General features: G+C 38.2%; 1 protein-coding gene across 15 annotated transcripts in view; it reads left to right on the forward strand.

Annotated features, from left to right (window-relative positions):
• CEP152 (centrosomal protein 152) overlaps nt 1–26,209 on the forward strand; it is a 105,600-nt gene that overhangs the window by 13,194 nt on the left and 66,197 nt on the right. For 12 of the 15 annotated variants that reach the window (XM_072624706.1, XM_072624712.1, XM_072624707.1 and 9 more), the window contains 8 exons: nt 3,377–3,655; nt 4,284–4,440; nt 5,655–5,795; nt 6,875–7,014; nt 12,396–12,596; nt 21,177–21,324; nt 22,870–22,961; nt 24,194–24,357. In XM_072624706.1, coding sequence (XP_072480807.1) covers nt 3,377–3,655; nt 4,284–4,440; nt 5,655–5,795; nt 6,875–7,014; nt 12,396–12,596; nt 21,177–21,324; nt 22,870–22,961; nt 24,194–24,357 — 1,322 coding nt within the window. The remainder of the gene's footprint in view (nt 1–3,376; nt 3,656–4,283; nt 4,441–5,654; nt 5,796–6,874; nt 7,015–12,395; nt 12,597–21,176; nt 21,325–22,869; nt 22,962–24,193; nt 24,358–26,209) is intronic. The other 3 variants (XM_072624708.1, XM_072624705.1, XM_072624713.1) reach the window with 2 other exon arrangements.

A 26,209-nucleotide genomic window follows, 5' to 3' on the forward strand; every position in this document is an offset into this window, starting at 1 on the left:
TCACTGCTTGGGTGAAGGCTGGCCTCAAAATCCTCCCACTGGAATATATTATCTTTCACCTTCATTTTGGTGACTTTTGTGCAAGCCTCTCACAGTTGGGTGAGGGAGTCACTGATCCTCCCAGAGTGCCTCAGCTGTGCCCCTACAGTCCCAATTCCCAAGAGGAAGTAAAGGTGGGGGAAGTGCTGAGGCAGTTTTCTCTCTTGCCCCTGGGATGCATTAGGACTATGTAGCAGATGTGTTGTATCATCAGGCCACCAGACTCTCAGAGAAGAGGACGTTTCTTTTGAGGATGGTTGCTTGACCAGTAGAATAAGGGTCAGTTGAGTTACAAACATGCCATTAGGCCGGTCAAGGACCATGTGGCGTGGGACAACAGGGCTTCGATGGCGAGGAAGCAAATATACTTCTCTAAATTTTAACCCCCTAGGACAAAGCCCTGTTCACCCTCTTCTTGTTGCAGCTCTCTGGGTAAGTATCAGAGTACCACATGATAAAGGAAGACTCTTTGGGGAGCATGCAAGGAGTGGGCCTTTGGTTTCTGCTCAGTACCAAGTAACACATTCACAAAATACAAGTTGGGCTTTGTCCTAGAGGAAAGATCAAAGAGCTAGAGAAATGCTTCTCTGCTCTCCAAATTATCAGGGAGAATGAAGTCTTTATTCCCTGAATGAATGGAAGAAGTGCTTCAAGGAGAAAACAAAGAAGAAATAAGATTTGAAGAGACATTAGGGAATCCTAACCTGGGTCAGGATGTTGTAAGGTAGAAAAATGTAGTAGAGAAGGAAAAAAAGAAGAGTCAGTGAACATTTACAACTTAGTTATAAGTGTGAGGCTCTTGTAGTAGGGAAGGAGCAACTTGCTATGTTCTTATCCTTCTTATGTTCCACAAAGTGATGATGTGGAACCACAGGTGCTGTCAGGTAGCAAAGCTGTTTAGTAGGGTCAGAGGAAGTGGAGGTCAGGTAACAAAAAAACTGCTTTTCACAACTTGTTTTTTCAAATGAAGACATGACTGCTGAAGTATAAATGCTAGGAAATCTAGGGTAAGTGGCTTCCATCATAGAATATGGTAGAGCTTATGAATGCTGGGCCCTGTTAGAGGGAGCCACTAGATTTGGTGAGGGGGACATTTTAAGGAGTTCAAAGAAAGAACAAACAGGTAGGATGCAGTGACTTAATATTTTGTGGGAAAAATCAGCCCATGAACCTATGGGAGGTTAGCCAGTAAGGAGAAGGAGAATTTGCTTATAAAGATTTATGTAACTATGCAGAAAACTGAATGGCCAATGCACATTTTTAAAAGTGTATTGAAGATAGAATAAGAGGCAGTGAGGCATAGTGGATAGCTAGCAAGTCTGAAAATCAGGAAGAAGTGAGTTTAAGTCCTACCTTTGACGTATGGCAGTGTGACCCTGGGCAAATCACTTAACTTCTCAGTGCTTTCTAAGGCAGTTTGTTGCAGAGAAGGTGCTGACCTTGCATTGGTAGAGGGAATTACCTGGGAGTTCCTCATACCTGTGAAATCACACGTTCACTTTCTATTTCTGTAGAAGAGAGAGTAGGACAAGTAAATGATGAATTCAAAGAGGTACCGCAGTCCTACATGAGTGATGATGGGAATATTAAAGGCCTTAATGAGTCATATTTGGGGATGTATGCTAAGGACAAGGGGAAGAAAAGGTTTGTTTTGGTGGGGGGTGTAAGAGAAGGATCAAAGAAAGGAATAGGACCACTTTCTGATGGGTAGGATGATAGTAACAGGTGATCGTGAAGGGCTAGACTATTCAAGTCTTGTTTTTCTTCTATTTTTAAGGATAGTAGTCTTTGGATGATAATGGCTAGAACAAAAATGATTAAGAAGACATTTTACAAATAAGGAGATAAAGTGTCCACATAACTGCAGTGAGGCCACACCATCAAGTTCAGCTCAATTAAATTATCCCTAGGATATGAAAAGAAATGGCAGCTGCTGTTGTTGACATGGTGTTGTAGTTTCTGAAAGATTCTGGAGAAGGGGACAGAGGCCGCAGACTAGTTAACAGCAAACATCCCAGTTTTCAGAAACTTGAAGAGGGTGGTGTTTGTGAACTGTATGCTAGTGAACTTGACTTGTGTTCCTGGCAAAGTTCTAGAACATGTTACCAAGCACACTGGTGAGTATTTAGAAAGGGAGCGTGGCTTCGTCACGAATTGATAATGTTTGGCTCATCTCGTTTCCTTTTTTGACATGTCTGCTTTGTTTACTTGTCAGAGGAATAACACTAGTCACTTTGGGGCATACTATAGTATATGTATGGTGTATGCCATAAGCCTACTACACCATAGGTATACTATGTCAAATTCTTCATGAACATTTAAGGCTTTCATACCATCCTTGTGGACAAGATGGAGATACATGGGCTAGGTGATAGCATAGTTTTGTGTACTAAGAACTGGTTGAGAGGCCAGCCCTAAAAAATAATCACTAATGGATAGATGTCTTCTAGGAAAGGCCCTCATGAATTACCCCTGGGAATCTCTTTGGCATTTTGCTGTTCGGTACTTTATCAGAGATTTGGATAAAGCCAAAGAAGGCATCTTTATTGAATTAGATGAAACAAAACTGAGAGAGCTAGCATGTTGAAAACAGAATGAGGCTCCAAAAAAATCTGGATAGTCTAGGACTGTGGACTGAATCCAATAAGATGAAATTTAATAGAAATAAAATGTTCTTCATTTGTGTTCAAAAGAATCTTATCCCCAAGTACAAGATGGAGGCATAGAAATGGCCAGATCTAGAGGTTTTATTAGACTATAAAACCCAATATATCATTGTTGTGATATGCCACCAAATAAGCTAAAGCCACTCTAAACTGTTTTAAGAGTTAATAGCTCCTCTTTACCCTTTGCAGACCATGTTTGGAATACTGTGTTCAGTTTTGGGTTTAATATTTGAGGAAGGACATAAATAAGTAAAAGGTGCCCAGAAAAGGGAGAAAGGAATAGATATCGTGCCCTTTTATGAGGATCTTTTAAAGGAATTAGAGGTGATTAGCCTGGAGAGAAAAGACTTAAGAGCGAAAATACAGTAATCATTTTCAGATATTTGGAGGATTGTCATGTAGTAGGATTAGACTCAGTCTTTTTGGCCTAAAAGATTAGAACTAGAGCAGTGGGTTTAGAAGTTGTAAAGAAAAATTCCTAATGATCCAAAACTATAGTGGGCTGTTGCCTTGTGGATGAACTGTATTCCCTCTGGAGGCTTTCAGGTAGTGGGTGGATGCGCATTTATGACTGATGTAAAGAATTCTTGGTCAGATATACATTGGGTCTGTAGTCCTGTCTGATTCTGAGATTCTCTGTTTTTGAGTGCTTTTGATTTACCCTCTAATAGGGTTATAATGATATTCAGAATTTGTATCCTGGAGAGAAACGTGCCAACGGTTGGGAAGACCATCACAGAAAAAATGAAGATATATACGCTGGGTGCCATGTTGAAGAAGGTCATGATGGAGGTAGAAGTGGCTACAGTTCTTCAAGTGACTATGAACAGAATGATTTATATCAGCTTCCTGAAAACTTTAGGCCATATACCAATGGTCAGAAGCAGGAATTCAATAACCAACCAACTAAAATAATAAATTTTCCAGATGGTCAAAGGGAACATTTTCAGGTATTTCAAGAACTTGCTTTTAAAGGGGAGAATTTGTGTGTTGTTCTAACTACAAAGACGTCTATGAGTATAATGACTCAGGCTTATATTAAATTAGTCATGATGTTTTCTGTTTAAATCTACAGTAACCACAGCTTTGTGTCAGTATGACAAAATAGAGGGTTTATGAGGACAGTTATTTAAAACACTGAAGATTTATTTTGAATGACTATGAGTTATATATTCTCTGAACTGTCTATCTTTAAACTTCCTATAGCCTCTGGCCACTCCTGCTACTTATTGTGCTCCAGTGAAAAAACCGAAGTGTCTTGATGCCTTCTAAAAGTGACAAAGAGCTATAATGATCCAGCAAAGATGTCTAGTTGGTAGATTTTATTTTGTGCAGCTTTCTTGCCAGTTTTTTCATCCTTTTCTTAATTATTTGATGAGCATTCATTTTTTTCATGCTTACCGTCTCATGTACAAAACTTAGATTCAGTGCTTTCAATCTGCTCATTTGTTTTTGTGTAGTTTTTCTGAAATAAATTGGCTTAGTTATTAGGACAGAAATTATATTGTTAAACTGAAATTTACTTACCAAAAACTATTTGTAAACTAACATCAGTGTCATATATCTATTTTACGATAGCAATTTGGTACAACACATCAAGCTTTGGACTCTTATAAAGTGACGTATAAGCCGTACCCGATCTCCAGCCAAAATCATGTCTCGTCTGCCCAGGAAAGAGCAGGAAGGAAGGATGGGTTTGAAGAGATGCAGCAAAGACTTTTGGAGTCCGGTGAAAGTAAGAATTGTGACTTAAACCCTTTTTTTTCACCTATACATTTTAGTACCTAGAAATTTCGAGTTATTTGGCCCAAAAGAGACCTTCGAGATCATTTAGTCCGGTCTCCTCATTTTACAGATAAGTAGCTGAAGGCCCAATCTATCAGTATCACATCATCTCAGATTTAGAGGCGGCTCTGGCCCAAAGTGAATTAGTACAGAATCAGGACTAGAAACCAGATCTCCTAATTCCTTGTCCTCTTTCCGTCTACGTTGCTCAGTTATTTGGTTTTCTGAACCCTAGATGGAGGGATTTTTCATTAGCATCTCTTTTTTGTTACCAAAGTATAATTTGGAATACAAAATGTAGTGTTCTATTTTCTTCTGTTTCAGATTTTTTAGTATAAACAAATATTATTGATTGATTTACATGTAGATCATACTTTTAAAGGTAATATATTTAGGCAGCTTTATGTAGGATCCTGGGCTCATGGGTTCAAAGCTGGAAGGGACCTTAGCGGTCATCTAGTTGTCCAAACTCCTCATTTTACAGAGGAGCAGGAGACTTTGGAGAAATTAAGTGTCTTACCCAAGGTCACAGAGTCTTGTAAGGATTAGAGCCCAGGAAATCAAACCTCTCAGTATTATATTTGCACATAACTTCAACTCATATGGTGGTGGCATGTTTTTTTTTTCCCCCAAAGAAGAGGTATCCCTTTTGCTGGGTAGAAATATGCCATAGCTGACCAAAAGATTAGACAGGAATGAATATCTTGTACTATAACTTTTGTCCTCTCCTTGTTCCCTCCCACAGTAAATGTTTTTGTGCCCACTTTTTTATTATAATTTTTTTTAATCTCTATAAAAGGGGTCTTTGTACAAAGTAGTCCTTTTTTTTAAAAGGAGACTTACGTCCAAAATTTTAAAAAATAAATTGTATATCAGTTTTTTGTAAGATGTATTTTGAATCACAAGACTACCTACATTATTTTCTAAAAGAATATTTTCCTGAAAACTGACCTAGAGCTATCTTTTTATTTTTTTTTATTTTTAATTAAATTTATTTATTTAACTTTTAACATTCATTTTCACAAAATTTTGGGTTACAAATTTTCTCCCCTTTTATCCCCTCCCCCCCCAGAGCTATCTTTTTAAAGGCAAGTAGTATTCCTAAACAAATGTCTTGAGGTGAATGTAGTTATATTTTTCATCTAATAGGGGTTTTTGTCTCAGATTCTTTAGAAAATATGCAAATTGTGCAGCTTCAAGTTCTTAATAAAGCAAAAGAAAGGCGACTAACTGATTTGTGTGAAAAGCTAGAAGAGAGTGAACGACAAATTAGATATCTGAATCACCAGCTTGTGATGTTAAAAGGTAAGAAGATAGGAAAAATGTTGGATTCTGGATATTCCTGGGAGGTGCTCAGATTTCATCTACGCAGTCCTTTAAATGTAACCTTAAGAATGCAGTGTTTTACTGCAGAAACATGGAATGGTAGAGTTGGGGGAGGGGAGAGAACAGTAAGAGATCATGTAGTCATCCACTTCTGCCATTCTACAGAGGAGAAAACCGAGACCCACAGAGGTGAAATTATTTGTCCAGGTCACATGACTAGTTAGTCTTAGAGCCCCATTGGGCTAGAACTAGTTTTTTTTCCATTTCACGTCGTTTTCTTTCTTCATTTCCTCCCTTTTCTTACTCCTTCCCTCTCTCTTTCTTCTTTGCCTCCCCTTCTTTCTCTTTTCCTTACCCCTTTCTGTCTTCCTTTCCTTTCTTTTTTCTTCCTTCTATCTCATCTTTCCTTCATTCCCCCTGTTCTGTGCTCAGCTTTTCTGAAGGCTTGAACTGTCTGCACACATTTTTACCTCTATGGGTAATGTAAACTAAAGAGACTGTTAATCCCTCATATAGTTTGTTCTGAGTGAAATATTCCAATTTCCAGTGGCTCCACTGGTGCCTACTTTGACTAAATAAGTGTTATAGTCCTCAAATTCCAAGCATGTGTTTTAGAAAGAAAATTGCCCTGTTCTTGGAAGAGGCAAATGTGGTGCAGACAAACTCAAGGGAGAATTTTGGTCTTTTTGCACCTCTTGTCGTGATGGTGCTTTCATTTGCACAACAGTTCTATAATTAATTCATCTTTGAGCCAAGTCACTTAATAGCATAAAATCTCTTTCTGATTTACCATAGAGCCTGGCAGAGACAGAGACACAGAGGTGAATGCAGGCATTCTTAAAAATACGCATTGCAACATTTAAAGTATACTACTCTTCTACCTATTTATTGCTATTTCATCAGTTACCTTTTGTCAGATACACTCACAGAATTGAGATTTTATTGAAAACAATTAGTGAACAACAGTATTTATCATCCAGGACCTGATTTCTGACAGACAACTTGGCAATTGAGGCTACCTGCCTGTAACATTACTTATGACATTTTTATTACTTTAGATGAAAAGGATGGCTTGGCACTCAGTCTTCAAGAATCACAGAACCTCCTTCAGAAAGGAAAAGAGAAAGAGATACAGTTTGAAGGGCAGATAAAAGCACTTGAAACCCAAATTCAAACATTAAAAGCCAATGAAGAACAGGTAAACATTTCTAATTGAGTAACTCCTACAAATCTTACAGCTTGATCTTGTAGTGTAAAATATATTTAGTTAAAAATATAGGCCTTAGAGTTAAAGTGCAGTGGAAAGCACACTGATTGGTGTGAAAAACCCAGAGACAACCTGTGTAGCTCTGATGTCCCTTAGCCTCAGTTATCCCGTCTGTACAAAGAGAGAGTGTTCGACTAATTTGTCTGTGGGGTCCCTCTCACTTCTAGATCTACGATCAGTTTTTTTACTCCTTCACCCTGACATAGGTATGCCTCTCTTGAAGTAAACTTGATCGAGGCAACCAAGATTTCCAGAGCAGATCACCAGTGAGCTTATAACTTTTTACTTTCCAGAAGGATTCACTGTAGAATTCCCTTAAGATAACATTCTTTTGGAACTCATCTAAATCACTGGATTTCCAGGTTTTAGGATGGTGTCTATTACAGAGAGTGAGATTGTCCTTAAAGATGGAGATATCTTGATGTAATAATAATATGAAAGATTTTACAGTTAATTACAACAAAGATTTTGAGTTTCAGACGTACTTTTCCATATACATGAGACTGAGCAGAGGTATTCTGATTTACTTTCAGAGGTATTTTGATTTACTTTGGTATTTTTTTTTTAAAAAGTGAGGAAGCTTTTTGATGTGGTTTCTTTGACTGTATTTATCTGTCTTTTTCTTTTCATACCACTTTGATTGTTTTAGAACTCTTTCCTATTGCTGCTATGTCTCTGATTCAAACAAGTTTTCCTGTGGTTGTCTTAAGGATGCACCTGCACCTGCTTGGATCAGTCTTTATATGTCTTTTATTTAGTGAGAGGTAGGAATGTTACCTCAGATCCTAGATGTCATAGAAATATTTTCCAGGAATTTTATGCTGTGCTGAGATATTCTGGTATGTGTGTTCCTGGCTTATAGAAGTGCCTGATTTGTAGCAGACACTCAGGATTGGAGATGATTTGGAAAAATTAAGTGGTGTGGGATTTTGTTAATAATTTTTCTAGTTTGCTTTTTGTTTTCTTACTGGATTTCATGAGATCTTAAAAATGTAGCTTCTTTTGGCTACTTGTTAGTAGCAGTCTCCTTATGTTCATAGCAGAGACTCATTAGATGTTTCTGAGTTAGTTAATTAGTCATCTAAGGAATGAGATCAATGTTATGGCATCTGGAGGGCAGAGAGAATGAACTGTAGCTACTTCAAACTCTTCTAGCTTTGGCAGGACCCTCTTTTTTCCCCTTTTCAATTTTGGAGTAAGATGGAGAGGACCACTGTCTAGAAATACTGCCCTGAGAATGAGGGTAGAGGGTTGAAAATGACATTGACAGCCTGTCCCTTCTGGTGTCAGCCCCAGTGGATCATTGTCTCCATTTTTGAGCAGGGAGTTAGTTCAAAGGAAGAAGTTTCTCTTTGTGGGAAACCTTAACAGGTTTGTGAGTGTGTAGGAGGAGAGAAGGAATGGGAACAAAGGAACTTGAAAAGGCAAAAATGAGAAACCAAAAAGGAAACACAATATGAAATAATGACTTTGTTCTAATTTCCCCACCCTGCTCCCCAGCTCCACTTCCATTCATGCTACTAGCTCTGAATAAATCCATCTTCCACAGAAAGGTTGTCAAGGACTTTTGAATCTGATCTCTGCTTTTACTGCATTTAGGTTCACACTTGGTCTAGTTCTGAGACCAGGAGGCAAAGAAGATTTTCCAAACTGTCCAGTCTGTGGTGATATCAGAACTCCTCTTATTTAATTCAACAAATAAGTTATTAGGTACCTACTGTGTAAACTACCAAGTTTGCTTGTTAGCGATTGGGCAGTGGGACTAGACTTGTGATCTGTGGGTGTAGAGAACTCGTGTGATCCATGCAAATCCACATCTTTGCAATTTATGGTTTCAGAGAGTTGCTTGGCACTAAAAGAGAGTAAATGGCTTGGCTAGAATCACACAGCCAGTATGTATCAGTTGAGCCCAGTTATTCCAGACCACAATGAAGTTCTCTTTCCATTGTGCCAAGCTGCTTCTTGTACAGGAAATATGTGGTCCTTGCCCAAGGCCAGGTGCTTGTAATTTAGTACTTCAGAGTTTACTTCAGAAGACTGATGAGACTCACAATACCCTCATTCCTTAGTAAGTCGTCTTTATGAATTGCTGTGGCCAAAACAGTTTATTCTCTAATGGATGACCCTCGCTGAACTTAGTTAGATGTTTTTCAGATAAAAAGAGATATGCTGTTTAGTAGATTCCTCACTCAAATGTTAAGTGCTTATTATGTGCCAGGGCCTATGCTAAGGCCAAAGCCTGTCTTTCCATTGTGGTTGGACCTGCTAGGTTTGGGGTTTTACTGGGGTAGTCTGCAAAACTCCGTTACTGATATCTTTGTTATTATGGAATGAGGTATCTGAGCAGGACTATTGTCTCAGACTTTGAGACTTAAATATGTAATGTCTTGATTCTTTAAATAGTCATTTTCTGTGTATATGCACTCTCCTATTTTTGTAACTCCCACATAAGAAACATGTAAGAAGTACTCAATACTTGTTTAACCGAATTACAGTCTTAATTTGGACAGCGACTTATTTTTGTGGCATTATATATTTTTATCTGACAGGGCTTTGGAAAAATATAGCATTTAAAATGTCTGTCTTTGAGAAGTGCAAGTCAGTTTTTCTGCAAATTCATTTTTCTGAGATTCTTTACTCTCTAGCTATTCTAATAACAAACTGTTAATACTGAAGTGTTTAATGTGTTACTAGTTTTTAGGAATATTTTCAAGATCCTGATAGCATTTTAAAGCATTTTGCTCCTGAAAAATGATTAAAATAGGTCAATTAGCTAACAGCTTTTCAGAGGCAGCAAAGTTCATAAAGAGGGCTAATAGATACAGTGAATATTCATAGCTCTTTTTGTAATAGCAAAAAATTGGAAACTCAGCAGCTGCCTACCTGTTATAGCAAATTATAGTCCATTAATGTAGCACAATGTTGTGCTATGAGATATGCCAAAATGGACAGTTTGAGAGGAAACTGGGAAGACTGCTGTGCACTAATGCAGAATGAAGCAAGCGGAACTTAGGAGAACCATTTATACAGTGTCAACATTATGAAGAAGATTTCAGTGCTAGGTCTAATCAGTGTAACCACAAACCATGCTGTTAGATGACTGAAGATGAACCATCTTCTCCCAGAGAAGTAATAGATTGCAAATGTAGAAGGAGATAGGCATACTTTTGGTAATGGCCAATGGAGGTTTTGCTTGACTGTGTATTATGAGGAGTTCTTTTTTTTTTAATTTCTATGGTTGGGGAAGGGAAAAAGAGGAAAAGAAGGGAAAATAAATTATTAATCCGAAAAAGTAAAATATATTTTCTTTAAATGAGAGGCACTGTTGCACCATGACTTGAGAACTAGAGTTTCTTTATCCTAGTGCTCTCTATATCAGGGAAGCCATAGGTCCCAATGCTTAAAATGCCAACTTTTCCTTTCTTTTCTCCCTCCACTCTCCTCTAAGATAGTAGAGAGATTTCTTTGTAGTAATTGTGGGTTTAGAACACAATCTAGCTATGCAAAATATCAAAGCAATATTATTTTAGCATGCTCTCTGTTGCTTTGAAATCTCCTTTATTAAAAAAAAGCCCAGCAGAATCCTATAATATGTCATTGTCAAGGGATGGTTGTTTAGGCTAATCAAATTTGTAGTTGATATTCCTCATAATGAGTAAGTTAAGATAGGACTTTTAAAAAATTCTAAAATTTTCAAATTGAAATTTGGGAAGTGACTTCAAAGGTCTAATTTAATCCAGTTGCCTTATTTTATAGACATGGAAAACTTACCCTGAAGAGGTTGTAATTTATTGTCCAGGAAATGTAAAACTAGGACCTAGATCTCCTTTGACCACATCATATCTAATTAAAAAAAATTGTTCCCTTGTAGTCACTTTGAGATTATATAAATGTATTTGAATGATGCTTATATCACTCAAAATATTTTTAGGAGTGTTCTTTTAGCCTGTGTCACATTATTTTGAACATTCTCGCTGGTGCTAATCTTTGAAAAAATAGATTTTTATTGCCATCTTTTATTTTTTCGTTATCCAGATTTCCTCCTTTATCTCTCACCCCTAGCTGCTCTCAGAGAACCTACCCCTTATAACAAATTTTTTTTAAAGAAATAAAAGTAGAAAAACACGAAGGAGAGAAAAAAATCCACAAAATCAGTCACAAAAAAAAGTTTCTGTCATTGTTCCTCACTTGTGTACTGTACCCCACATCTGCAAAAGAATTGGGAGAGATCTCTTGTCTCTTCTTTGGGACCCCACTTTTACAACATTTCTTTAAAAAAAATAGGTTTTTCTTGTCATTTTTACTTGTAATTTTGCAACAGGTATCTTCCACCTTTTGGGGTTGTTCTTTCCATTTACATTCTTGTGGTCATTGTGTCTATATGTTTTCTTGACTCTGCTGACCTGTTCACTTTTCATCTGTTAATGTCAGTCTTTACTTCCTTTTCTGTGTTCCTTCCATCCACTGGTTCTTACAGCATAGTAATATTCCTTTGTGTTGATGCACCACGATGTGTTTAGCCCTGATCATCAGACATCTGCTTTGTTTAAGTAAGCAAGCATTTATTAATTGCCAACTGTGTACCAGGTACTGTGCTAGACACCAAGATTTCTTTTTGCTATCACAAAAACTGCTGTTACTAGTATTTTGGCATACAGAGCCTTTCTTTTTTGATGTGATCTCTTTGGGGTACTTGCCAAATGTATTACTTATTAATTAATAACTCTGCAGTTTGTATTGTTGATTAAATTATTACCGTGCTGGCTACAACAATAAGATTACTGATTTGCAAGATGAAGTACGTTAATGAGAACAGCCCCAAAATGTGGTTGTAACTTTTAAAATAAAACTTCATTATTTTCTGACAAGTAACCAGTGACAGTGTGGATTAGTCCAACAATTGGCTTGCCATGGGGAGCCCACCTGTCTCCCTGCTACCTTAACAAAGTGGTCATGTTGAGAACAGGGTCATGGCAAGTTCTCTATGCTGCCACAGTGTAGTACGCACCCTACTTTGACCTGATGGTAGCCCTCAAGTGCCTTTGGGCCTGGGAGTCTCAATCAGAAGAGTTTTAGGGAGCCACAACCCAATCACAGGGAGGTGTTGCCTGCCTCTTTATTCTAGATCTTTGATGAAGTCTATTGAGAGCATCCTGGCTGGGAAGACTGTTTGACTCTCATTCAGAGAGCTGTTCTGTTGTACTAAAAACATGTTTGTGACTTTCAGTACTTAAGAAGGTCTAGTGTTTGAAATCATTGAAATATAAAATTATAAATCTGAATTTAGTGTATGGTTTTGTGTGATTTTTTAGATGATTAAGAAAACTAGAGTGAGTGAGGTGGCCATGGAAAACCTAAGACAGCAACTATTAGAGCTTCATCAATCTGACTCTCTACAGCGAACTAAAGAGCAGCATGAAAATATTGTTTTATGCCTCAGAAAGAAATATGAAGACCAAGTGACAACTTTACAGAAGAATCTGGATGCCACGAATGCTGTACTTCAAGAGCAGGTTTGAATGATTTCAGAAGACCAAGTAATAAATAAAGGTGTATCTGTGCTTAGTGTTTTGTAGTTAGTCACTAATCCTTGTAACTTAATTTGAAATTTGAAAAAAAAATCATTTGAAAAGCAGAGAATATGCATTCACTCCTTTGAGAATCTGAGTCAAAAACTTGTATGTTTGAGTAGGGAGAGGACAAATTTTCAGAATTCCCTATGTTTGGGAGGTGTGCATACCCAGCTTTAGTGAAAGCTGACTCCGTAAGTTTCTTATTGCTGCCTCTTTAAGCATTTGAGAGTTGTTTGGTGGCATTTTTGAGAAACACCTGAATGAAAGAAGCTAAACCAGTTTAGTTGTCCAGGTATTTCTTTTGAGGGCTTGAAGATTCATACTATTCTCAGCAGAAAGTTGTACAATTTGTGTATTCATGCTCATATGAGGGCAGCTTTGCATATGTGCAGATGATGAATTATTGTCACTAGAAGTTTTGAGGAAAATACTGTACACAAAATAGGGGAGAATTGAGATCCCAAGTGTATATATGTTATATACCATAATATATAGCTTTGAAATTGTTGTTGCTGTTTTCTTAATTAATATTATTTCCAACGGAACACAGCTTTCTAGCTTCAGGTAATTCATTTAAAGTGTCTCCACCTTTATAGTCGAGTAACTAAGGGAAACAAATACTCATTTCATTCCAGTGAATAGAATTACTAATGCCTATATACTTATTTAGGACAGATTTTATTATGACTTGTACTATTGGGTCAGCTAGGCGATGCAATGGACAGAGCACTGAGTTTGGAGTCAGAAGATCTGAGTTCAAATGGGGCCTCAGACACTTAGTAACTTTGTCATTTTATGTAAGTCACTTAACCCCTGTTTGCCTCATCTGTAAAATGCCTTATCTGTAAAATAGGGACATAGTAGGGAGGGAAATGGCAAATTACTCCAGTATTTTTGCCAAGAAAACTCCATGGACAAAAGTCCATGGAGTCAGATAGAAGTCAGACACAACTGAACGCAATAATGCTACTGTTTTATCTTTTCATAGCTATTCTATAGATTTGTCCTATCAGAGAAAAGTATGTCAAGTATAAGTTAAAATTGCATATAAGCTCTTCTTTTTTGCACTAATTGAAAGAAATGCTAATATATAATTAAGAGTCATAGACAGTCATCCCAAAGTTGTTTACCTAATATTTTGACTGTGGACTACATTATTCAATTTTTACAGTGTTAGCTTCCTAACAGTAGGATGCTTTCTCTTACTCCCTTTTTTCTTTAACTGTACCTAATTTTAAAATTGAATGCAGAAATACCTCATTGTTGTGCACTTAATCTCATAATAACCAGATTGAATGCCTAACATTAATAAAAAGTCTGAATTGTAACAGTTTAAAAGAAATATAGTTCTATTGCATTCAGATTCATAAAATAGAATTAAAAACCCTAACTCCAGGAATAAAATTGTCTTGTTTTAATGAGTAGAATGGATTGATTAGTAAACATTTTTAAATGCATCAGCCTGATTTGTAAACTACTCTGTTGAGCATTTGATTCCATGAGTGCTTTTATAGGTTTATTATACATAAACTTTATAATAGCCAAACTAGTCACCTTGCTGCTTCTCCCACAGAACAAAGACAATTCATTTCTTTTGGTATTTAATACTTTAGCTGTTTTATTGTCAGTTCTTCTCTTGATATCTGAAGGAATTGCCAAAGAACAGTGAAATCCTGGAGAACCAAAATAAGGACACTCTAGACATAGCCTGCGCAGACCCTGTGTAGAATTGACTCCACTTACGTACTCAGCTGCAACATTTCTTTCATACTTTCAACATTTCTTCATAAACTTTTGTGAATGTGATATACCTGCTCCTGTATCCTCAAACTTTTATAATACTTTTCAGTTTCATCACCCAATTGAAACAGCTCTCCAAACTGATGTCCCTTAATACCCAAATCTGGCTCTTCAGTCTTCATTCTTTTGGACCTCCCTTGAAGCATTTGACATACTGACTACTTTTCTCCTCTTTCTCTTTCTGGGTTTACCTGATAGTGCTTTTATTTTTCTGATCTGGCTTGTTTCACTCCTCAATTTCCTTTGCTCATCCATATCACATTGTCAGCCCTGGGTGGTCCCTCTTTGTCCTGGACCCTATTCTCTCCCACGTTCTCATTTGGTGACCTCATCAATTTATGGGTTCAGATTATCATTTCTATTCAAATGACTCCCAGATTTCTGTAGATACTGACAAGGAAGGGGGCGGATCCTGAGACCACCCCCTAAAGACCTGAGTGTAGGGGAAGGTTGTCTGGAATCAGTTCATGGGCTCAAGCATTCTTGAAGTCAAGGTGTTAAAGATTTATTGTTATGCTTTTCAGCAGACCAGAGTTCTTAGGGAGCTTGCAATTTGAAAAGGGTACAGGTAAAGTTTATATACGATATTCTGTAGTAAAATATGTGTCAAATATGCTAAGTAGGTGAATCAGGGCAGGACTGGGGAAAGATTCAGGAGTGGTTAGTTCTTAAAAGAACTTGCACTTTTAGCATCTACTACCCGGGTGTTTTGCCCAGAGTTCATTGGGAAATAGCCTAAGGCAAGGCTATGTGGGGGTGTGGTTTTAGAATTAGGATAAGGGAATTGAGATAAGGGATGAAGATCTCCGTTTCTGAAACTGCTTCATGCTGAGCATGGATGTAGAGGTGTTTCTTCCTGATAGGGTTCTGCCATTCAAGGAGTTCGGTCTGTAGCCAGTGTCAGGAACTTGACCTGACACTAAGTCCAGGGGGTGATGGGTCATCGTCTCGATAGCATTTGGTACCCAGCTTGAGTTGTCATCTGCAAGTGAAGGGCACTGAGCTTAGAAGAGACAAATCTGGCAAGGAGATTAAGCAAACAAGGGTCAGAAAAGAGTAGGAGGAAAATTGACCAGAAGTGGTGTGGGTATGAGAATACTGTCAAACTTCTACATACCCTCTCAACATACTATCCAGGGACAAGAGAGACTTGGATGACCCCCATTTGTCTCCACACCTTCTTATCTGCCTTCCATATTTTTGATCAAGGCTTTCTCTTTCCAAATCTTTTGAATCCATTATTCAAGACTACTTCACTTTCCTTTATATTTCTACCACAAACAAAATAGCTCGTAAGTTATTATTCTTCACTAACATGGCTGTACTGCCTGAAACAAAAAAGGTTCCTGACTCACAAACTTGTTTATCCTTCTCCAATTGTATTCACTCTGGAAGAAAGAGATACTTCACAAATTAAATCTTTTAGTTATGATAACTTCAAACACCATTTTAACTCTTGGTTAGGCCATGGAATGACTACAAATTCAGATCGAAATAGCAAGATCTCTCCTTTTTAACTCATTACATTAATTTAGCAATAAATTATCTTGCAAATGAAAATTTAGTAAGCCTTATAAAAATCACACAAGAGATTTTTAAAATATTTTTTCTAAAAGTATTTCTTTTTCTTTTAAAACAGTTTAAAATTTATCCCAGTGTTGTCACTAAACTTTTATAAAAAAAATTATTTGAAAACTTTTAAAATGATAGCTCTCTTTTGACATTAAAGCAAAAAATAAACCTTTAAAATTGAAATTCATTAAAACTGAGTTGCTGTAAAATGTCCTTAAGTAGCATAAATTCCCAAAGTATTTTAACAAATTAAATTCTTAGTTATTGCAGAATTCCTAGATATCACAAAATGCTTCAGTCAAAAAGGTGTTGTAATGGAATCTCGCATTGGCAACAGTAAGAGATCACAATCTTTGCTTTTAAAAGCTACTGCTTTTAGAATCCTTTTAAACAATGGGAATATATTAAGGTGACTTTTAAATAATTTACATAAATTTCCGCACATGTCTAATTCTAGATAAAAGTAATATTAGATTTCCCAGGAAGATTACTCAAAAGGGCTCATATGTTTTACTGACCAGCTGCTCTTGATCATAGAAATTTTCTATAGAAGGAAAAAAAACAGGGACATGTGACATACCAAATATGACAGGATAAAACATCCTTTGCTCTGTTTGAATTCAGATTAAGAGTCAAAATTCTCTAATCATGAAATATCTATTCTGCATCATAGCCAACTCAGGAAGAGTCAAGTGGGAAACATTCCTTTTCAAAGGAACACAATGGGGAAACTGAGTCAGGAGGCTCCCATCCTAGATTGGGGCTAGGTTTGTCTCCTTGTCCTGTTCCCAGATGCAGATCTCCACCTGTTAATAGTACAGGTTCACATTCCCTCTCAGTAGTTTGTGGCATTTCTCTCAGACACTGATTTAAAACAAACAACTATACCCAAATTCAAACTCAAAACAAAATTAGTTATGGTCCCAAGTGTCTTTTACCTTAAACAACAAGTTTCACCAATCACAGCTTAGAGCAAGATACAGTTATTTTTATTCTTGTGGAGTTACAATAAGCAATAAAAATTTTTACCAGGACTGACACACATAAAAGATTCTTTCTCTAATTTGTCCTGGTGTAAAAGCCAATTGTTAGAAATCCTTTCTATCTATTGTATATAAACTTGCAGTTTCTGAGGAAGCCAAATTCATTGTTTAGGAACTCCATAACCCAAACAAGATCTTTTCCTGGAGCTGATGACCTTGCCCACACAGATGGTTTCCAGGGGCCTTGGCAAGTTTTACAAATAAGGGGAATAGACATGGACCCCATAGAGGGGCTGATAATGGTGCCCCTCCCTGCCAACCTCTATACATACAGGAGGACTCTTCTGAATGGGCAGAACCCAATCGAAATAAAGTTTTTACCCAATTCCCTCCTTTCCATATGCAGTAATCAATTAACAGTTTTAGGTTTTGACATTAAAACAGTAACCCCTAATAGTAACTAAATAACTTAGTTAACAATCTTACAACTTTCATAAGTGATAGCCAAATTGTTTTAGCTGTAACCTCCTCTTGAACTATAGGCAAAGGTGGAAATGTCTGGTTTTCTAAATGGCAGTTATAAAACATTATTAGACAGGGTTAGCAGGACTGATAAAGTGACATCACTGATTTTACAGAATTTTTCCAGCATCTTTTAGTTTCAAAAAACATTCATGTTAAAAATTACTTTATCTAACACCATTTCTGCCTCACAATGGTCACTCAATTTTTACAACATAAGAGAATTTTACTACAATTTAGAAATACAATAATAACACAAACAGTACATTTCAGTTGACATTAATTGCATTTCCAAACCATCACATATAAAAATTATTGATAGAAGATTGGGCTTACCAAATTCGAAGGCTTGTTGGCTTCTGACCTTTTACTGCCCTGGCCCATCTGTTCTTCTCCCCATTGTTACCTGATTGTAGGGGTGGTCGAGTCAGGGATTTGGGAAGGGAGGAGGAAGAGGGACTAAGGACTGGGGAGTGCTGGGAGGTTGTTGGAGTCCAGCACCTGAATTAAAGGTTGTGGGGGGCCCTTAAGGAGGGGAATTTGGTGGACAAGGAGGAGAGAGGGTCCTTGAGGAACCTATGAGCTTCCTGATAGGAATTGTTCAACTTCAGGGAACTTGGAGCAGAAGCTCCAAGTGTGGTGTGGGAGCAAGGACTGGGGATTTGAGAGGAGAGGTTCCTGTTCTTGCCTAAATGGGTGGGCTTCAGAGTGCCCAGGGGCCCAGGGCTGTTGTTAGTGGGGCCCTTGATATAGCTGCTATGCCTTCCCCTTCCTTCCTTTTGCCATTTGAGGAAAGGTAGCTCAAATTCTCTACCATTCTTCAGCACTCTCTTCCCTTAATCTGATCTGGGATGTGAGGAGTTAACAGAATCTGCTAAAATGATTTTAGCTGTTCTAACTGTTCATTGCAGTCCTAGCTCAGTGGTCAGAGTCAGGGCAACAAGGTGAAAGATCTTAACGATTCCAACTTTTACTCAGGTAAACTTTACTTCAGTGTCCACTCCTTAAAAACTTCTTTGAAAGTGAGAGCTGTGAATCTGCCAGTCAAGGTGAATGGGACTCTGGAAAAAGATCCCATGGTGCCTAGTCCCTTTCTCCCCCGTACTAGAGAGCTCTAAGCTTTGTCTCTGAGGTGTCTCTTTTTTCAGATCTATGCATTTTCCCAATTTTCCTTCGTGCCAAATAGTATAATAAATTCTGACCTGTCTTGAACATCAAATCAGGAGTGACACATTTCACTTAAAATAAGATCAGAATGAATTCAGTTGCCTTTTGATCATGTCCTGGTACACAGAAACCTTTCTCTTTTATGAGGCATGGAGTGATTCACAACTAGTCAGTCTGCCTTTCTTGTTTCCCTCTGCCTTCACAACTTGGTCAAAGTTAGAAGGTAGAAGGAGAATTTTTAGGAACAATTTTCCAAAAATTTCCAGACCTTTTTACTTTCAAACCTTCTCTTCACACAATTTGTGCAGATAGATTATACCTTTCCTTACGCTTTCTACTCATGCTCCTCTTCTTCCTGCATGCTTAAACTTTCTTGCCTTTCCTTCTACTTATCCCTCTGGTGGACTTAGATTAAAGCCCTTTAAAACTGCATGTATCTTAGTTCTTTCTATTTCTGACCTGACACTGCCTTCACCAATCATATAAACTAAACAATAAAATATTTTTCTCTCTCTTTCTCTCTCGCATCCACCCGCTCCTCTGAGACTGCTGCAGGTAGGGAGGGAGAAGAGGGAGATAAAGAGAAAGTGGCATTCCAAGGACGTTCATACTGCAACCCTTTGCTGCTCTTGCTGGCTGGCTGTATTTTCAACCTTACAAAATGTCAGATTACATATAGACATTCATTCACGCAGACACAGACACAGACACACACACACACACACACACACACACACACACAGGGATAATGAAAGGAAGAATCCAAAGCTCAGAGAGGATTGTCAGAAATCTGCACACACCAGATATTTTTGCTCGGCTCTCCAGACTGTAATGGAGGCCAGGTAAGATGCATTTTGAGGTCTTGGAGAGACCAAGTTTTCCCCAGTTGTCTAAAAGACATCCTAGGGTGAATCTCAGGGGGCTTTGGCCCATCCTTTTTGTCTGTAAGCCTTAGAGATGATGGGTGTAGATGGGAAGGGAGGGGTACCAATAGAGCTCCTGTAGTTTTCCCCCACTCCATCAGCATCCTGAAACAAGGAGTGGAAAAACCACACGTTCCCAAAACAAGGCATCCTTTGTTAGGAGGTAATTGTGCCAGAGTCTGTTGCATGTTCCACCCAACACCCTTGTAAGCCTTCCTAGGTGCTTAAGGGGAGAAACTCATTACAGGACAAGGAGAAGGGGGAAGCTTGGGAAACTTAAGGGAAAGGAGAATTTTAGGGAAGAGGGGAAGAGAGGGGAAACTTACCTTGACTTGGAAAGTACGTGAGACCTCAGACTGTGTCCCACATTGGGTACCAAAAATATGACAAGGGTTGGAAAAAGAGGGGGGATTTCTGAGACCCTCCCCAAAGACCTGAGTACAGTGGAAGGTTGTCTGGAATCAATTTGTGGGCTCAAGCATTCTTGAAGTCAAGGTGGTAAAGATTTATTGTTACGCTTTTCAACAGACAAGAGTTCTTAGGGAACCTGCGATTTGAAAAGGGTATAGGCAAAGTTTATATAGGATATTCTATAATAAAACTTGTCAGATATGCTAAGTAGGTGATTCAGGGCAGGATTAGGCAGTGGTTAGTTCTTAAAGGGACATGCACTTTTAGTATCTACTGCACAGGTATTTTATCCAGAGTTCACTGGGAAATAGCCCAAGGAGGAGCTACATGGAGGTGTGGCAGCAGTGAATCCTTTGTGTGTTCTTCCACTTGTAGTTCTCATTGCTTTCTCTGCCCTTTCACTAAAAATTTCTGGAACTATGTCTAAACACATTACCTTTCCTAGACTTGATACCAACCTGTGACTTCCCCCTGCCCTCTCTCAGACTACATGAGATCACCAGTGATGCTCCAAAAGATATTCTGCCACTTATTCCTCCACAGATGTTGGTGGAGACTGCAAGTTAACAATACCACTTTTTTCTCTGACTTTAAGTAGGTTTTTAAGTTTCTACTCTGTTTTCCAAATGTCCCACAACAAACAATACCTTTTCACTTTTTAGACCAGGGAATTTACATTTTAATTTTTTTCTGAATAGTATTTCAATTCCTTTTTGTCAGGTCCATGTAAAGATAATTTTCAACATTCATCTCATCTTACAGGGTCTGGGTCTGCTTTCCTTATACTCCCTCAAAAAAGTATTTTTACATCTTTGTTAATGTTAAATGCTTCATTTTATGTCATTCTATTTTCTTGCACGTGCTTATGGTATTTGTGTGAGTATTGTTTTAAACTCTAAACCTGACTGCTCGAACCCCACACGGTGCCGAGGTGCAGCCTCTTAAATGTTCTATTTGATGATTATTTTGAATGTAGCTTTCACTTGTATTCATACGTTGTCGTATTTTAGTTGCATTATAAGAAAGCAGGGTTTCTTGCATCCATTTTGACTATTGAATTTTGACTTAGGTGCTTTAGTATTTTTACTTTAATATTTAATTATTAAGAGGTAAATGACTTCTGGAAAATCTTTTCCATTCAGAAAGACATTTGTTGTCGTCTACGAGATCACGTGAAACAAATAGAAAGATCGCAGGAAGAAAACAAGATAGAAAAAACAGAAATCATCAATAGGTTAACAAAGAATCTGGAGGAGAGTCAAAAGCAGTGCGCTGCTTTGTTAGAAACAGGTGAGCCACTCTCTTCTGCTTCAGACAAAATTAGTATCCTCCAAAACTGAAACAAATTTAATACATGAAAATATGTATTTACCAAATGCTTGTTTTATTTTAAAGGATTTCATAATTTAGGGTTTTACTAGAGTTTCCTTGGGCCGTAGTTTTATAAAATTTCTTACTTAAATATGATCTTTCAGAAAGACATGAGTTATGTAAAAGTGAGTTTCTAATTCTATAAATATTTAGGTTGGTAAATTCATAGATTGCTAGAACCTGAAGAGACCTTAGAGATCATCTCATTGAGCCTCCTGGTTTTACAATTTCAAAACCAGGTTTGGAGAGTTTTAGTGAAGAAGTAACTTGTCTACGTCAGACAGTGGCATTTTGCCTGACTGCTTTTCTAGTGCTCTAGATCCTTTCGTATCATAGTATATGTATCTGTCATCAGTGGGGTGGGGGAGGAAAAGTGAATAGAAGGGTATCTGGTGAAAGGAGAAGGAGAAGAAGCCAGGACTGCTCTTTGGGTTGTGGGCGAGGGGTCTGTGGTGTTCCTTAGCCTTTTTGTTTGAATTAGAGGAATACTGAGTACGTTGTTATTGTTATTTTGAGCATATTATCCTTCTTATTTCTACCACTCTCCCTCTCTCCCAGTTATTTGTAGGCACTGCTCTAGCAGGGCTCATGGGACATGTGGCCTCTCCCATTTCATTGGTTTTCCCAGTCATATACAAAGAGACAGCAAAGCTTAGAGCAGTTTAATTATTCGCTTCCAAAGTTAAGTTCTCATGACCTGGAAAGGGCTTTAGCAGTCATGTCCTTCATTTTACAGATGAGGAAATGATCTGCTCCAAACAAGCTTAGAGGTGAAGCAATTGACCTAGTGTTGTAGTAGTGTCGGGGGTGAGAGGAGAACCTGCCTCTTGATTTCTAGGTTAATGTCCTTTACGTTCATTATGATATTCCCTAAGTCAGAGCTGACTCCTGGGAGTTTAGGAAAGGAAAATGGCATCCTTGTCATTCCACAGTTTACAAAAGAAGGCTGTTCAGCAAGTGGATAAAACTTGGTTCAGGTAAACAGCGACCCCTCTCATTTCTCTACAGAGATGCTGAAGCCTCCCTAGTGTCTAAAAATACAAGCAGTCAGCAGAACAGTATGTGATGAATCAGGCAGTTATGGGCTATCTGCCCATTTAGAAGGGCCCCAATTTCATATGGGCAGGTTTCTTTTATACCCTTTATACCCTTAGGTAATTGTGAAACCTTATCAAAACCTTATCAAACTGGTTCCCTGGGCCAGTCAAATCTTGAGGATAATCTGCATGGGGCAGTCTTAGGAAAAGCTAACCCAACTCCTTTGGCAGAGGACTGTGGTTGCCAATACCACATGTTCCTATCGCAGCTATCTTCCTGGGTCCCATTGCGTTTATTGTATAGTCCATGGATAAAAATCTGATGGTAATAAACTGAATTGAAGTTCATTTGTAGGTAGTCCAGAGGTGATTTGTGTTTTTACATTTAGGGGGTTTTAAGTGTCTTCTAATGTTTTTATTTGTATAGGATCAATACAAGAGATAAACCAGTTAAGGATTCAGCTCCAACAAGCCCAGAGTGCCCATGCTCTGAGTGACAACATGAACAAGGCTTTACAGGTGAGTGTGTCCACTTGGGAAAAGTAGATAAGTAATCCAATAGAGGCTTCTCCTGTAGAATATGGGCTTGTGGGAGAAACTGGTGGGTAGCTCTGATGTCCAAATTATTTAGGTGTACAGTTTGACTAGGGGCCTATAGCCCTTGTTCTGAGCAGGGGATATGTGTCTTGAGGGTGGAGGTGGGGTGAAGTAAAAGTGGTATGGCCTTTTGATACTTGGGTTTTCTCAGTAGTAATGGGATGAATGGGTTTAATTCAACCATTTATTAAACTCATTATGTGCAAGGCAATACAGATACATAAATGAAAGGAGAGCCAGTCCCCTTTCACAAAGAATTTACATTTATTCACCTTCTGTTCATTACTAGTCTTGGGGTCCCAGGACAACTCTGGACTCAGTATGCTTGTTTTCCACTATGTCTTCAGCCTTGCTGAGAAATTGGCTCCAGTTCTTTCCATCACTCCCCCCTTAGTGACCTCCATACACCTAACTGCTTAACTAATGGGGATCCCTCCATGGAACTATATTGTAGTTCACAGTATCCCCTGTAGATTGTACTATAAAAGCTCTGTCAGGATTGGGGAGGGGGGCTGTATTAGAAGTCTTTTTGGAGATTCCATTGTCTTCAGAACTTTGACCTGTGGAAGCATTCCTTTATCTTAAGTATATTATATGAGCTATCAGTGCATAATCCTTTCAGACAAGACTAGATTTAAGCCAAGGTGGCATATGGAAGGATTATTCCTATTTGATGTTTTAGCACACAAAGATACTGTGATGGATGATTTGTGCAGTTCAGGTGCATCTGGCTGGCTGCCTTTAATGCTCTCATGGCCAGGGAAGCTGCCCTTTGTGATCGCGTCGGCTGTTGTTGTCATTGTTGCCAACAGCAGCAGTCTTTGCTGGTTTGAAGTCAGGTTGGCTGTAGCTGAACCCTCTCCTCAGGCCTGTTTTCCTACGGACAGTTTCCCCAGAAGTCCAGGGCTGCTAGCAGCAAAGAGGAGAGTCATTGGAGGAGACTTTACACCAGCTTTTAAGGTCCTGGTCCATGAGGGGAGACTGCATGCTAATTACATGCAAAGTGAATAATCTGCTTCCCATTTACTCAGTCATATTGACCCATGTAGGTTCTTAGCAAGAATGAGATGTATCCACACTAGATGCATATACATTAGTCATTTGTGTCTTGTGGACACCCACCAAAGTAATGCTCTATGATGTTTGTACTCTAGGAAGAATTAGCAGAACTGAAAGAGGAAATTTCTCTCTATGAATCTGCTGCAAAACTGGGAGTGTTTCCAAATGACCTAGATGAGGAGTTGGATGTAGACCTTGCTGAGTCTTACGTGGATTTGGGGATTAAAAAAGTCATCTGGAAAAAGTCAGAAATTCACAGGTATTGAAATAATACTTTATCCTGGTCTTAAAAAAACTTGTAGATTTTTTAAAAATTAAAAGACAAACCTTTTTTATACGTGGTAATTGGTGAATTAGATATTTAGGCATCTAGGTTTTACACAGAACAATCTTCTATTATTTTTTTCAGTGAAAACTATATAAAGTTCTAAAATCAGTTAACAAACTCTTTATATTGTCCTGTTTGTATCTTTAACACCAAATACAGCTTGTCCTTTTGGCAGATTGCTGTCGTGCAAAAGAAGTGTAAAGGTCAGATGATGAATGTTTTCAGCATTTCAGAAGTAAATCCAAAAACTGCTTCTCTATATTATTTTAAACGACAAATGTAACATCCTATTATCATTTCAGCTTCTTTTCAGAATGTGAATTGAAAGTAGGTTCCTTAGCCCTGCTCAGTCAATGTCAGGAAAAAACTCCAAATACAAAACCACTTTTTCTTAGGGAGCCCTTGTGACCTGATCTTTGGTATCTGGCAGCAGTAAGATCAAATCACTTAATTTGAGCACTTACGTCGGTGGGGATGGGGCATGAAACTAGGAGCATTTGAAGGTCTTTATGCATTATCTTTTCCACAATACGTAGGGCTGTGTAATCAGATGCCTAATAGGCACTTTTTGAACAACGGAGAATGCACAGTTCTAGGCCAGCAGCACACGTTCTGTGTTCCCCTTCATCGTCCACCATGTGTTTGCTTTGTGTACCTACACAGACTATGCCGAGTCCTGAGAGAGATTTGTCTTTTGGAGTGAATTTTTGAAGTAATTTTTTTATACTTAATGTTGTTGTTAGACTCACACACCAGAACTCAAATACAGAATAGAGAAAAGAAAAAAAGTATTATAAACTTGTGTTGAAATTTAAATACATAGAACAGAAAAAAAGTATATCATGTGCGTAGCAGAACATAAGAGAGGATCTAGAATACGCAGGGGTGAATTTTCATTTCAAGGACGTCTGTATGATAAACTGCACTGAGAGCTGTCCTTTTTGTTTTTGGTTCCTTGCAGGTTTTCTTTTGTTCTCTGTTGTGCAGTTTTTACTTTGCTTTTTCCCCTTCCCCTCCCCTTGCAGAAGGCTACAGTTAAGTATGAATATATTTGTATGTAGACACACACACACACACACACTTTCCCTAACAAATTCTCCTCCTGATCCTTGTTTTTATGTTTGTGCTTATCTCTTATTTCTTCTCCCTCCTGAGTCTTCTGCTTTACTTCCACCAGCTCCCTAGCCCTTCCTCCAAGGATCCTTCCCCTATCCTTCCATTCCCATAAATCTAAACACCCTGCTCTAACCCTCTGTAATCTATTCCCTTACCGTCTCCTCTAGAGAGCCCTCCCTCGTCTTCCCACTCCCAATGATCTAAATACCCTTCTGTATCCCCCTTTAAGTTTTCTCTTCTTGATCTGTTCTCCAGATCAGTTGTTTTTCTTATAAGGTTTTTCACTTTCTCTTTTATTTTTTCATTCTTTTGTATTTTAATTATTTCTTGATCTCATAACTTTGCTGGCTTCGCCTTGCCCAGTTCTAATTTTCAAGGTGTCATTTTCTTAAGATTCTGGATCTCCTTTTCTGTTGTTGACTTTCTTTTCATAATCTTGTTTTTCTTGGATTGTTCCTTTTTGTTGTTTTTTTAGTTTTTCCTCAGTCTCTCTCATTTGATTTTGATGGTCTTTTTAAGTTCTTATATAAATTCTTTTTGGGCAGGTGACCATTTGACATTACCTTTTGGGGGAGAAGAGGGTTCTTGCTTCAGTATCCTCCTGTGAAGATGAACCCCAGTCTTCTCTATCCCCATAATAACTTTCTATGGTTGGATTCTTTCTCCC

This window comes from Notamacropus eugenii, chromosome 7 (genome assembly GCF_028372415.1).
Source record: "Notamacropus eugenii isolate mMacEug1 chromosome 7, mMacEug1.pri_v2, whole genome shotgun sequence".
NCBI lineage: Eukaryota > Metazoa > Chordata > Mammalia > Diprotodontia > Macropodidae > Notamacropus > Notamacropus eugenii.